The 12,500-nt window shown below is 56.4% G+C and overlaps 1 protein-coding gene across 1 annotated transcript in view; it reads right to left on the reverse strand.

Annotated features, from left to right (window-relative positions):
* The window catches only part of LOC113486619 (collagen alpha-1(I) chain-like), a 62,343-nt gene that overhangs the window by 10,799 nt on the left and 39,044 nt on the right, over positions 1-12,500 (reverse strand). The window contains exons 18-42 of the mRNA XM_026860687.1: positions 12,276-12,329; positions 11,896-11,940; positions 11,452-11,505; positions 11,321-11,365; positions 10,957-11,010; positions 10,530-10,574; positions 10,223-10,276; positions 9,401-9,445; positions 8,131-8,184; positions 7,574-7,681; positions 5,797-5,850; positions 5,434-5,487; positions 5,186-5,230; positions 4,521-4,574; positions 4,227-4,271; positions 3,487-3,540; positions 2,706-2,759; positions 2,443-2,496; positions 2,158-2,211; positions 1,769-1,822; positions 1,554-1,598; positions 1,220-1,264; positions 761-868; positions 430-483; positions 74-127 (exon numbers count right to left, since the gene is read on the reverse strand). Of these exons, the coding sequence (XP_026716488.1) occupies positions 74-127; positions 430-483; positions 761-868; positions 1,220-1,264; positions 1,554-1,598; positions 1,769-1,822; positions 2,158-2,211; positions 2,443-2,496; positions 2,706-2,759; positions 3,487-3,540; positions 4,227-4,271; positions 4,521-4,574; positions 5,186-5,230; positions 5,434-5,487; positions 5,797-5,850; positions 7,574-7,681; positions 8,131-8,184; positions 9,401-9,445; positions 10,223-10,276; positions 10,530-10,574; positions 10,957-11,010; positions 11,321-11,365; positions 11,452-11,505; positions 11,896-11,940; positions 12,276-12,329 (1,386 nt within the window). The remainder of the gene's footprint in view (positions 1-73; positions 128-429; positions 484-760; positions 869-1,219; positions 1,265-1,553; positions 1,599-1,768; positions 1,823-2,157; positions 2,212-2,442; positions 2,497-2,705; positions 2,760-3,486; positions 3,541-4,226; positions 4,272-4,520; positions 4,575-5,185; positions 5,231-5,433; positions 5,488-5,796; positions 5,851-7,573; positions 7,682-8,130; positions 8,185-9,400; positions 9,446-10,222; positions 10,277-10,529; positions 10,575-10,956; positions 11,011-11,320; positions 11,366-11,451; positions 11,506-11,895; positions 11,941-12,275; positions 12,330-12,500) is intronic.

Here is a 12,500-nt window from a genome sequence, read left to right on the forward strand (position 1 = left end):
AGAAGGCACATGGGCAGAGGCAGGCTGGGGCAGCCCCAGTTGAGGGAAGGACAGGGCTCCCCAGCTGAAGTACCTGCTCGCCATCCAGACCGCTGATGCCGGCTTCCCCAGGATCTCCCACATCACCCTGCCAGAAGACACAGACATTAGTACAGGCACCCGTGGTGGTCCTCCATGCAGGTCCCTGCAGACCCTGCTGCCCCAGCTGCCCAGTGTTTGCAGGAGGGCTTGCAAGGCTCTTCTCCCACCTTGCACCAGACACATAAATCCCCATCCTACTGGGTAAAGCCAGTGGCCAGACTGGGAGGAGTGCTCGCCCCACAGCCCTAGGGGAGGAAACCCCACTTTGGGCAAGCAGGGCAAGCCAAGGCTCTGTCTGCCTGGACAGCTTCTTGTCAAGGGGAACCAAACCACCTTCTCTGTCCTTACCTTCTCTCCTCTCATCCCTGAAGGCCCTTCAGGTCCATTTGGACCCTCCCGACCCTGAAAACAAAAACCAGGTATCAGCAGCAAGGCTTTGCCTTAACTCAGGACACCCTTGCAGCTCCTGAGCAGGAGTCTGGGATGACCCAGCACACCACATACCCATATACCAGCTTCTCAAGCTCCTTACACCACCTTCCCTTTTCCTCCCCTTCCTGCAGGTGCTTCAAGGATCTCCCCAAAAGTGTTGCACCAGCAGAATTATTGCACCCTGTCCTACTGGGTGAGGCAGGACGTTGTGTTTGGCATCAATCAAAGGAGCCCCATCTGTACTCACCGGGTACCCAGATGGGCCAGCTGCACCAGCTGCTCCAGGAGCCCCTGTTTCTCCTGCTGAGCCAGGCTTTCCAGGGACACCATCCAGCCCCCGCGTGCCAGGAGCACCCTGTAAAGCCAAAAGGCCACTTAAGCACCCCAAAACACAGCACAGGGTGCAGCTCTGGGGAGGGCAATGCCAGTGGGAGCCCTTTGTCTGAAGCATGGGGGCTTCACAGGGTCTGCAAGTTACATGGTGGGTACTGGTGCCTCATCACTGCAGGTGCAGGAGGGCACTGCTGTCCCTGTACCCCAACTTGTCACCACCCAGCTACCCATGCAGGGTTTGGGTCTTTCTCTGCCCCATGACCAGCCCAGGGATGAAGCTGACTCCAGAGCAGGCATCTATCTTTCATCCCATTGGACATCACCCAACTTCAGCCTACAGAGCATCTCTGCAAGCTACAGCTCTCCCACTTACAGGTAGCCCTGGAAGCCCTCGAGGACCTGGGTCTCCCGCTCTGCCCTGAAACAAGAAGGATGCTCAGCAGTGTGTTCATGGCAAGGAGGCACAGGGGACCCTGAGCAGAGTGAGACTTTGCTCAGACAATCCTTAAGTGCCTGGGCCACCTCAACGGTGTCTGTGCAGCATCAGGACAAAACCCAGCCAGCAACAAGCAGGCCCTGCCTGCTCCCACAAAGGGGTTCAGGATCCATGCTGCTAATGCTGTAGGTAGCACACAGTATATATTGCAGTATTGCACATCCTCAGGGGACTGTGGCAGAGGGAGCAGAGCCAGCTGGGCAAGCCCTACCTGGGAGCCGGGAGCGCCTCGTGGACCAGGGGGACCTGGCAGGGCCTGGGGGAGAAGAACACCATCAGAGCCCCTGCTCCTCGCTCACCAGTTTAGCCCCTTGAAGCTGGTGGCAAAGATTTCCCTTTTCCCATACCCAGCCCAGCAAAGGCGACTTGCTGAGTGCTGCTCTGGAGGGGCTGGAGCTGCCCAGGGCAGCAGCAAACAGTACTCACCTTGGGACCAGCTTTTCCTGGAAACCCTGGCAGGCCTTGGGCTCCCATTTCTCCCTGTTAGGAGGCAAGAAAGATTTCTGTCCCTCCGTATGTTTTAATGAAGGAGAAAAAAAAAAGTAAAACAGCTGCCTGGCATCTTACAAATGAGCCGCAGAAGTTTGGGCAGATGAAGTGCTGGAGAACAACCAGTTTGCCTAACGTTGGAGCCAGCTCCAGCCGTTCTCCTCCTGCCACCCCTGCAAGCTCCCTGGCATGGCTGATGGACACCGTTAACAGACATCACCCAAACCCATGGCTTGGGTTCAACAGCCCAACCCAAAAATGCTTCCAAAGCCTGGACTCCCATCCCAGCTCACCCCCCACTGCTGTGCTGGATTTCCCAGCCCTACCTTGTCTCCCCTGCGCCCTGGCCTCCCGCGGTCACCGGCAGGTCCTGGGTAGCCCTGGGGAGAGCACAGCATTAGAGGGCAGCTGGGGCTGCCCAGCATCTCCAGGGTTTTGGGAGAAGGGGGCTGCTGAGGCTGAGCTCTCGCCTGGGGAAAGGCAGGACCCTGGGCACTGCAGGAGCCCTGGCAGGACGTTGAGTGCCTGCCTGGGGGCAGCGCTGCTCCAGTGAGCCTCCCCCCAACCCCGCCCAGCACCGTACCCCTCTCCATAGTGGGTCTATCACTTACATAGGTGCCGACAGGTCCTTGCGGCCCCTCCGAGCCAGGCTTCCCAGGCAGCCCCTGCCAGGCAAGATGAGGGCATTAACGAACCTCCACTCCTGGGATGTGGGCAGGCATCTTCCCATCCTTGGTGTCCATGTCTGAACCCACACAGTCCCCCCAGGTGTCCCCATGGCAGCCAAGAGCCTCTTAGGGCTGTTCACCACCATTACTGCTCCAGCCAGCCCCCACCCCCAGCATACTCATGGTCCCCCCAAGCCTCATCTCACCTTTGGGCCCAGGGAACCTGGGTCTCCATCAGGTCCAGGTTTTCCCAGAGAGCCCTTTGGAAATATTTGAGGAGGAGGTGTCAGTCAAAAGACTGAGATGAAACAAGCTCCACCAAGCCGCTGCTGCTGCCTCTGTGCTCATGGACAGGTGTCACCTGGTCCAAATTGGGTCGCTGGGGACAAACTCTGTCATGTGGCCCATCCTGGTGGCTCCTGCACACCAGCACCCTATGGCTGGCTCTCCAGCAGTGTTGCCACCAGGCAAGGTGGCAATACTTACTCTCGGGGTCATCATGAAGCCCAGCTGAGAGCATGCTCCAGCTGCAGGAGCTGCTCTGGGTCTCCATCCCAGTGGGCAAGGACATGGGACTATCCTCCCTGAACCTGTACCATCCATCTCCTCCTGGGATGGAGTAAACACTGATCCCCTCCCAGGACCATGCTGCTATTCAGCCACCCAGGTGTCTTCACACTTGGTTTCCACAGGCTGCCATCCCCCACGGAGACCCTGCTGGACTTGGGGAAGCTGCACAGTCCCTCAGGCAGGCTGATTCCCTGGGGAATTATTCTGCTCTTCCCTAGCCTCAGCTGTTTCTGTCACTGAGGCTTTTTTATGTCTTATAACAACAAATTAAGATCAGGTCCTACAGATGCCCTGATCCCCTGCTGGTTTCCAAGGTGGGAAAGTCCCATATCCCCCACCAGTGCACCAGCCCACGAATTCCCACCTAAGAATATGCAAAGCTCATCCAGAAGGAACATTTTTTTTGTTTTTCCTTACTATTGATCCAGGAGGTCCTGTGTGCCCACGGCCCCCCTGCAAGCCGGCAAAACCCTGGAGGAAAGGGTAAAAGATGAGCAATAGAGGGAAGGCCCTGGCATGGTCTGAGACCAACCCAAACCAGAGTGCAGCACCTGGGGCCAGGCACCGGCGAGCTCAGCCCACTGAAGGCAGAACTGGTGCTTCCCACTTCAAACCAGTTCTTTGTTTTCTCATTGTTGAAGCAGCATGGCTGTGTGTGTGCATACACACAACACCCACATGTGCATCTAGGCAGCGCCGTACAATGCTAACAGCAAAATCAGAGGTGTGTCTCTGAGCTACTGTAGAACAGTTTTCATATTTTGTTTTGATGGAATTGCCAGATTTTTTTCCTTTTGTTTTTCAGAGCTAAGATAAACAAATATTAGAAATCCCGCAGAAGGGAAAACTTGCCACCAGCTCAGGTCTTGCTGCTGGACCTGTTCTGGATAGCAGCATCAGGGGTGAGAAATCATTTTACAATAAACAGTTTTAAATGCACTGCTCCGTTCCTTCTTCACCCTTCAGCACGCGTCTCAGAAGGTCTCTTCCTGCATCTGCACCCAGGGGAGCACCCTCCAGCTGGTCTCACTTCATCAGGGCCACCCACCACCTGCACCCCATCCCATGGACATGATTTTGAGGCCTATCCCCAAGGGGAAACACCTGAGCAGAGGGAAGGAAGGACAGAAATCAGACAGCTGTGCAATTCTACTCACCAGTGGTCCCCTCCTGCCTGGGCTACCCACAGTCCCTGGGGGACCCTGCAGGAGAAGGCAGGTGATGATGAGGATGGGGAGGCAGAGGCAGCCTCCCCCAGTCCCACCATGCCAGCCCAGAGCCAGCTGCTGCACATCCTGGCAAGGTCCAACACGGTGTCATGGTCTTGACCTGCACAGCCATGGGGATGGTGGGGTTGGGAATTCCCCCGTGTTGGGCTCAGCTTCCCATCTCAATACAACCCACCCCCCCAGCCCTTGCCCACAATCAAGTACAGAGTGTAGGATGGGAACCTGTGTACCAGGCTTTCCTTCTGCGCCTTCTGCTCCCAGGATGCCCCGCGAGCCCTGGAAGGAGAGTCTCATCTCAGGAAAGCAGAGCCCGGTGGCAGGGTGCCCCCATCAAGGGCTCATCCAGCCCCAGAGCCTCCCTCCAGTATTAAAAGGTGGCAAATAAGCAGTGATATGGTTCCCAGGGTGCTTGTCTGGTCTGTATCGAGCCATGGGTTTGTTAGTGAGCAGCTCATCCCCCGCACAGCTCCTGCAGCTCCTCCCTGCTCCATCCCACCTTTGGATGCAATCGCTGGGAAATAACATGAATGTGGGAGGAAACCCATTCCCACCGTGAACACCTCAATCATGTTTTTTCCCCTCCTGCCCCAGCTATTTATTCCTGGCTCCTTCACCAAACACGACTCTAAATAACAGTTTTCTTAAAAAGTTATTTCCTGAATTTTCTATGCTCAGGGTTAAGACAGAAGTTGTGGTGTTGGGCAGGTTTGTCAAAATGCTTCATGAAACATGCAAAAGCCTAAGCTTCTCATCCAGAAATTATCTTTTGCAAATTCCCAAGTGGAACCTGACCCTCCTGGGATGCTGCTCCCTGAGACCTGGCTTCCCCATCCCAGAGTTAATGGTACCACACGTCAGCACAGGGACGTGAGTCATCCGCTACTTACAGGCAGCCCAGGGATGCCGACCAGCCCACGCTGACCCACACGGCCCTGGAAAACAGCGAGCATTAAGAAAAGCATCCTTCTGCCAGCTGTAAAACTGCAGATCTGGAGGCAAAGCTGCTGCTCAGATCTGCCACGGCTCAGCCCCAGCACATCCCAAGCCACCCAGCGAGGCATCTCCATGGTTTCAATCTCCCACAGCCAAAGATGCTCCAAGATTCAGCTCCAAGTACCAGCACCCCATTAGTTACCCGGGCTCCCCGCAGTCCTGGGGTTCCCTTTGGGCCATCAGGTCCTCGGCCTCCCTAAAATTCACACAGAGGGGAACACGGTCATTTTTGGCAACCCTGCAGGTCTCCCCCAGCTCCTCCACCCCAGTGAGCACTGAGGGCACTCATCCAGCTGCTGCCACATTGGCAGGTCAGTGCATGGCCATAGTGGGCACAGGGTGGGGGGCCAAGAGGCTGGGGACCCTCCCCAAGGGGGGCATGGCGGTGCTGTCCCCTGGGTGCTGGGACCCATGCTGGAGCTCACAGGCAGGGTGGCTGCATCCCTGCCCTCCACACGAGGATGAGGGCAGTCCGTGGGACACAGTGGCAAACGCTGGCACTGACCTTGGGTCCCTCGCTGCTGTTCAGCCCTGCTGGGCCGATCTGGCCTTCTTCTCCCTGCCAGGAGAGAGGAGTTGGCCAGGGAAATGCAGCCTCTGATCCTTCGCCTGCTCCCCCAGCCACAGCAGCCACCATCCCCCTGCCTCATGTCGGGGGGGGAAACACAAGCAGCATGGCCGGAGGTGACATTGATTAAATGGCAGTGTGACCTGGGGCACCAGTCGAGCTTTGGACTACCCCCATCCCCCAGGATTATAAAACTGGACGTAAAAAAAAAAGCTCAACTTAGTCTTGGCTTAAAACAACACTGTTGATTATTTTTGGTTCCTGTTGATGAAGTTAAAGGCAATTTAAAGGACTGATGTGGCAAGGCTCCTGCCTGCTCTATTGCAGCCCCAGTGGGTCAGGCACAGCCCAGACCCCGGCTCCAGACTGATGCTGTGTGAGAGCAGTGCTGCTTGGCTGGGTGGAAAAGGCACCGCCTGGCAGCGAGATGAGTCGTGCTGCGTCTCCATCTCTCGGAGAGGTGGGAGGATTTGTTTCTCAGCCTGAAGAGTGAATGTGAGAGCAGATCCAGGCAGGCATCCCAAAAGCCCTTCCGAGGGGGAGGGCATCACATGCAGGGGGATGCTGCACACCAGAAAGGTGGGTGGGAAAATATAATCCCCTCTTCTCTTTCTCCTGAGAAACTGCAAACTGCTAAACAGCCAGCCTAGCTTCAATTCCCAGGTAGAAATATTGATCTGCAGCTAGGTTTGTCTATCCTGACAGCTCACTCAGAGCACATGCCGCAGGAAAACGCACTCTGAAAATTGTGTCTTGTTTCTGTGGCTCCTTAAGCACTGCTGTGCTTGGATCTTGGGAGCTGGGATCAGGCAGTATAGCTGGTGAGAAGCAGGGCAGCTGGCTGGGCCATGGCAGCCCTCCAGAGCTCCAGGAGGCAGAGAGCCTGGAGATGAGCATCAGTTCAAGAGCGATCTGTGAGCCCTGTGCTCTCAAAATACCTGTGAAAGGTGCTGACCTGGAGTAGGGATCAGCAGGAACTCTGCAAAGATGCTCGGGCAGAGGCAGCTAGGGAGGGCTGCCCTCAGACCTGCTAGAAATCCTCTTCCTAAAGCTGCCCTCTCCTCACATTGCTGAACTCACCAGCTAATTTTGAGTCCTTGATGGGGGCACAGCTGAAGGTTCTGGAGCAGCCGGATCAAAGCTCTGCTGGTGTGAAGTGCTGAGGTACTGGGGGCACCTGCGGCCCCGAGGATGGGGGCTTTGAGCAAAGCTCCCTGCGGCCGAGCAGGGGCCAGCAGCATCCAAGCAGTGTTGATGGACATGCTGTGAGAGGGCTCCCTTAGCCCACATCAACTCCCACCACCCCACCGAGAGAAGTACCAGTACTGCTGCCAGGTGGGCTTTTGGCTGGGACAGCTCAGTGCCTCCAGCCCACAGGAGGAGGAAGAGGCAGCACAGGGTGGCAGAGATGATCGGGATCCTGGAGGGGAGCTGTGATTAGGCGGTAGGAGAGGGACCCTGCAAACCTGCAGTGCCTGTGCCAGTGGCATTGCAACGCGTGGCTCTTGGGCAGGCACCAAGGCACCGCTGCCCATTGCCCGGGCTCAGGAGCAGGCAGGAGTGCTCACCCTGGGCAGGGGCAGGGCAAGGCAGCACTGCCACACTGCCTGCATCCCCCAAGGCTGTCCCCTCCCCACACCACCCACCTCACGGCATAGCACTGGGTGCACACGTACCCCACCATGCGGCACCCCAAACCAGCCACAGCACTCACATCTGGTCCACGGGGCCCTGCTGCTCCTCGGGGGCCAGGAAAACCCTGCAAGCCAACCTGGCCCTGAATCCCTGGCAACCCTTTGGCTCCTTGTGCTCCGTGTGGACCCTTGGAGGAACAAGACGCAGCATGTCACAGCAGGGCTTGCAAACAGGAGGGACAGCCAGTGCCCGGGGCTCCCGACCCATGGGCAGGAACTCCCCGGAGAGCCCATCACTTGCTGCCCTGGCTCTCTGCACACCTGGCCTTTGGCAAGGGGCCACTCTGGGTGAACACCCCATGACCGTCCTTCGAGAGCATCCCTGGGGCACCAACCATGGGGCAATACAACATTTTTAAACAAAGCAAGACAGAGCAGGGAAGGATGGGTCAGGGCCAGCAGCATGGTGGGATCCAGCACAGCCTGAGCTTCTCAGCTCTCACACTCCCCGGAAAGCAAATGCCCCTGAGGCCATGGACATCTGCACCAACCCATCCCCTGTTTGGACAATAGCATGTTTGAACAACAGAAGAGGAAGCAGCTCGTGGATCCCCCCACAAGGCTGGGTACATGGTACCTTGTCTCCTTTGGCTCCCAGGTCTCCCTTGGCTCCACCTGGACCTTGACAGCCCTGCAAGAGCAGCACAGGTGGAGGGTACACACAAGAAACCACATTATGTCACTGCTTACAACCAAAGCATGCCGTGACCTGATTTTGGCATCAAATAAAGTTAGTTTTGCCCAATTTAGCTCAGGGCTTTCCTCCCAATCAATGGGCCTTTCAGAGCTGGGAGCAGGTACATGCTGGATCTGCTCCTCATGACAGGGGGGCTCCAGAGCTGCTGGGTTCATTCACCACCAAACCGTTAGTGCCCCAGCACCCTGTGCCAATCTCACCCCCAGCTTTGTGGCAGGTAGGATGCCTGCATCAGCTGGTGGTGGCATCCCAGCTGCACCATCCTGATACCAGCACAATGATGATGAGCACCGTATCCTCATGACCGTGTTTGTTAACACAGGCTACAGCACTCACTCTTCTCTTGTGCCTCTGTCCTGGTTTCAGCTGGGATAGAGTTAATTTTCTTCCTCATAGCTGGTACAGAGCTGTGGTTTGGATTTCATATGAGAATAATGTTGCTAACACACTGATGTTCTAGTTGTTGCTAAGTAGCGCTTACCCTAAGTTAAGGATTTTTCGGTTTCCCATGCTCTGCCAGCGAGAAGGTGTACAAGAAGGTGGGAGGGAGCATGGCCAGGAGAGCTGATCTGAACTAGCCAAAGGGCTATTCCGTAGCATAGTATGTCATGCTCAGTGTAGAAACTGGGGGGAGATGGCTGGGGGGGGGGGGATTGCTCCTCAGGCATCAGTCAGCGGGTGGTGAGCAATTGCATTGTGCATCACTTGGGTTTTAATTATCTCTCTCTTTTTTATTATTTTCTTTTCCATTACAATTATTATTATATTTTATTATATTTTCTTTTAGTTATTAAACCATTCTTATCTCAAACCATGAGGTTTACTTTTTTTTTGATTCTCCTCCCCGTTCCACTGGAAGGGGGGAGGAGTGAGCAAGCAGCTGTGTAGTGCTTAGTTGCTGTCTGGGATTAAACCATGACAGCCTCCCCAGAGCAGACGATATCGCAGAACACACTGTGATATCTGAAAGCTCCTCTTATTACAGCAAGGTGAGCCCAAGTGCATCTCTGCCTTCCCAAACAACTGCAGTTGCCACCTATTCAAACGTCAAGTCCAAACACAGGCAAAGAACATGAAGTTGGTGCTTTGAGCTGCTCTAACATGGCTCTCCTGCATCCCATGCAGGGATGGCATGGGTGCCATCACTCACCTGCTCTCCTTGGGAGCCTTTTGGACCTGGCAGGCCAATAAACCCCTTCAGAGAGAGACACAAAATGCAAGTTAAAATAAAACACAAAGGAAAACATCACATGTGCTCATGGAGACTGTCAAACCTCCCATGCCACAGGGATGGGAAGATGCCAATAAATGGGACACACCAGTTTAGCTCTGCAGAGTTGCGCTGCTGATGCCACAGTGGGATTTGCTCCTCAACAGGGACCAGGGGATGCCCCCACCCCCACAGCAGCCCCCAGCACAAGGACAAGGTCCTTGTTAGCCTCCAACATGCACCACCCACATCACACCCTGCATCCCTCATCCCTTTTGCAAGCACCAGTTTTCAGCTCTGCATGTCGGGGTTTCAGCACATGAGGAGCAAATGCACCGAGGGCCATGCTCAGCTGGGACACCGTGGGTCAGACAGGAGGAAGACCAGGCTGCTCTGGCCTTCTTATCCTTTGGAAAGGGCAACTCACCTCCCAAACCCCCTGGGAAAAGGGGTGCACCTAATCGCACACCAGGGAAGGGGTAAGCAGGGCCAGAACTGGGGAATTTCTACTGATAAATCCAGAGGGAAAAAAAAATAATCAAGGTCTCTGCAAGCAGCAGAGTCAGAGGAGCTTTGGAGTTTGGAGATGAGAAGCATGATCACAGGGACATGGCCATCATCTCCACCTGCCCTTGTGCCATAAACACTGCGGATAGCTGGGGGTGGCAGGGGGATGCAGGACAGTCCTCTGCAGTGCTCTGGGGGCTGAGAGGGGGAGGATGAGAGCACTCCACACGCAGCCACCTGCTCCCATGGACTTACCCCAGTGCCCTCCTGTCCCGGCTGCCCCCTCAGCCCGGGGACACCGTCTGTGCCCTGCAAGAGGAGTGCTGGCATCAGCTCGTGCTGTGCTTGGCAGAGAGCGCCCACCCTCACTGTGTCCCCGCCCCGGGGCTGCCAGCCACCTCCAGGCTTCATCTGCGAGGTCTGCTGCAAGCACTGCCCCTGTCTCCCCTCCAAAATCAGAGGCAGGAATGCCTCCCCCCACCTCTCAGGCCCTCCAGGTAAAGCCCTCAATCCCAGGCTTCATCCCCACCAAGGTCAAAGAGAACCAGCAAGAAGCTCTTACACTGTCTCCTTTGGGACCAGCGGATCCCTCCACCCCAGCTGGACCCTGGGGAAAAGCAAAGGTAGTGGGAGATTTGGGAGAAGAGGGGATGAGACCCCAGCCCATAGGAACCCTCCCTGGCCCCCCAGGAGCTGCCTGTCACACCCCAGGGACCATGTCCCCCACCGTTCCCTTCAGCCCCACCGCCTGCCCAGAGCAGGGGCTGCAGCCAGCAGCCTGCCCACGGGGCACAGCCCTTCCCACCCACCCACTCCCCCCTACTCCTGGGTGGCCATAAAGACCCTCAGGGTCAAAGACTTCATGCCCATTTGTAAAGCACATGGGGGACAAGTCCCAGCAGCTCCTTCCTCACTCAACAAACGTGTGGCATGGGGACCCACACCTTGGAGACATGGGGGGGCTGCGAGCCAGGACAGCGCCCACTTACCTGTGTGCCCCTGGGGCCGGGGGGGCCACGTCTCCCCTGCAAGCCCTGCGGTCCCTGCAAAGCAGCAGGCAACGAGGAGCTGCTGTTAGAATCAAATCTCTGCACACATTGTACAAAGCCTGCGGTGGAGAACCTCCCCTGGGAAATGCCACACTGCTGAGTTGCTCCTGGGCCCCAGCTGACTGGTGCGAGGGGACCCCCCCCCCCTCAGCAAATTTTGGGGTGGGTTGAGATCACAGGCCAGCTGGAGGAGACCCCTCTGGGCTGGGTGACCCTTGGGACACCATCCCATCCCAGCACCCCCACCAACTGTCCCTAAACACCCATCACTGTGAGTTTTGCTCATCCCTGTGCACCAACATACCTTGGGGCCCCGGGGGCCAGGCAAGCCAGGAGGGCCCATTTCTCCCTGAGGAGAAAGCAGAGGAAGGACGGGGTGAGCACAGTGGCTGGAAAATCCCAAATAGTAAAGGAGGGGAACCAGGGCAGACCCACCTGAGAGCCATTGATGCCTCGGCATCCAACGTTTCCCGGCTGGCCTGGCTCTCCCTGCAAGGTGAGAGCATGCTCAGCCCTGCGGCCACGTGCATCACGCAGGAGATGGGACTGGACAGGCTGGTACCCACATCCTGGTACTCACGTCCCCCCCAGCCTAGTGGGGATGCTGAAGGGGCTTTACTGGTGTGTGCGAGTTTTAACACCATTTGCCATTTTGCAATTTTTTCCCTCCACTACCAGAAGGCTGCATTTTAAGCAGACACATCCTTTTCAGATTGAAATCAGCACAAGGGATGAAACTGGGCAGGACATCGTGGCACATCCCCGCCTGCCCATGGTGGCCCTGCCCTGCTCTTGCTGCGAGCCAGAGGGCAGCAGCTCCCACAGCCCAGCCACCACCCGCATTTCAGCAGCAGTTTGAACCAAAAAGCTGTGACTTACCATGGGGCCAGCAGGGCCTGGAGGACCCTCTGAGCCACCTTCCCCCTGGAACAGGAGAGAAATATGCCATTTTTCTAGCCTGTTTTGCTTTGACTCGCTCCTTTTAGTCTTCACATCCCAGACTTCCCTTTTTCTTCACACCAAGCATCAACTACTTGGTCTCCCTTCAAACACGTACCTGGCTCCCCAAATTCACCACCACCAAACCACTTCAATTTTCCTTTTAAATCCTCTGCAAGGAGGATTGAACCACAAAGAGTTACCAGTGACCTGCAAAGCCCAAGTCCCCCCTCCTCAGACCTAACTTTGCAGTGGGGAGCAGCAGGCTCCTGCACCTCTTTGGGGAGGGCTGGTGACACAGAGAAAGCAAAACCACTCACCTCTGGCCCCACGGGGCCTTGGAAGCCTGTCACACCCTTCAGACCCAACATCCCCTGGGAAAGAAGCCAGGAGCCGGGTGTCAGCAAGGTGCTCACACCGAGGTTCTCACCCTGAGGTGGCAGCTGCCTTTGTCCCATCCCTTGCAGGAGGATCAGGAAAAATACAGAGACACGAAGGCTTTGCCCAAAGCCAAGTGAACACAGCCTGGAGCCAGGAATGGAGCT

The sequence above is a fragment of the Athene cunicularia genome (genome assembly GCF_003259725.1).
Source record: "Athene cunicularia isolate RWA chromosome 17 unlocalized genomic scaffold, athCun1 chr17_part1, whole genome shotgun sequence".
NCBI lineage: Eukaryota > Metazoa > Chordata > Aves > Strigiformes > Strigidae > Athene > Athene cunicularia.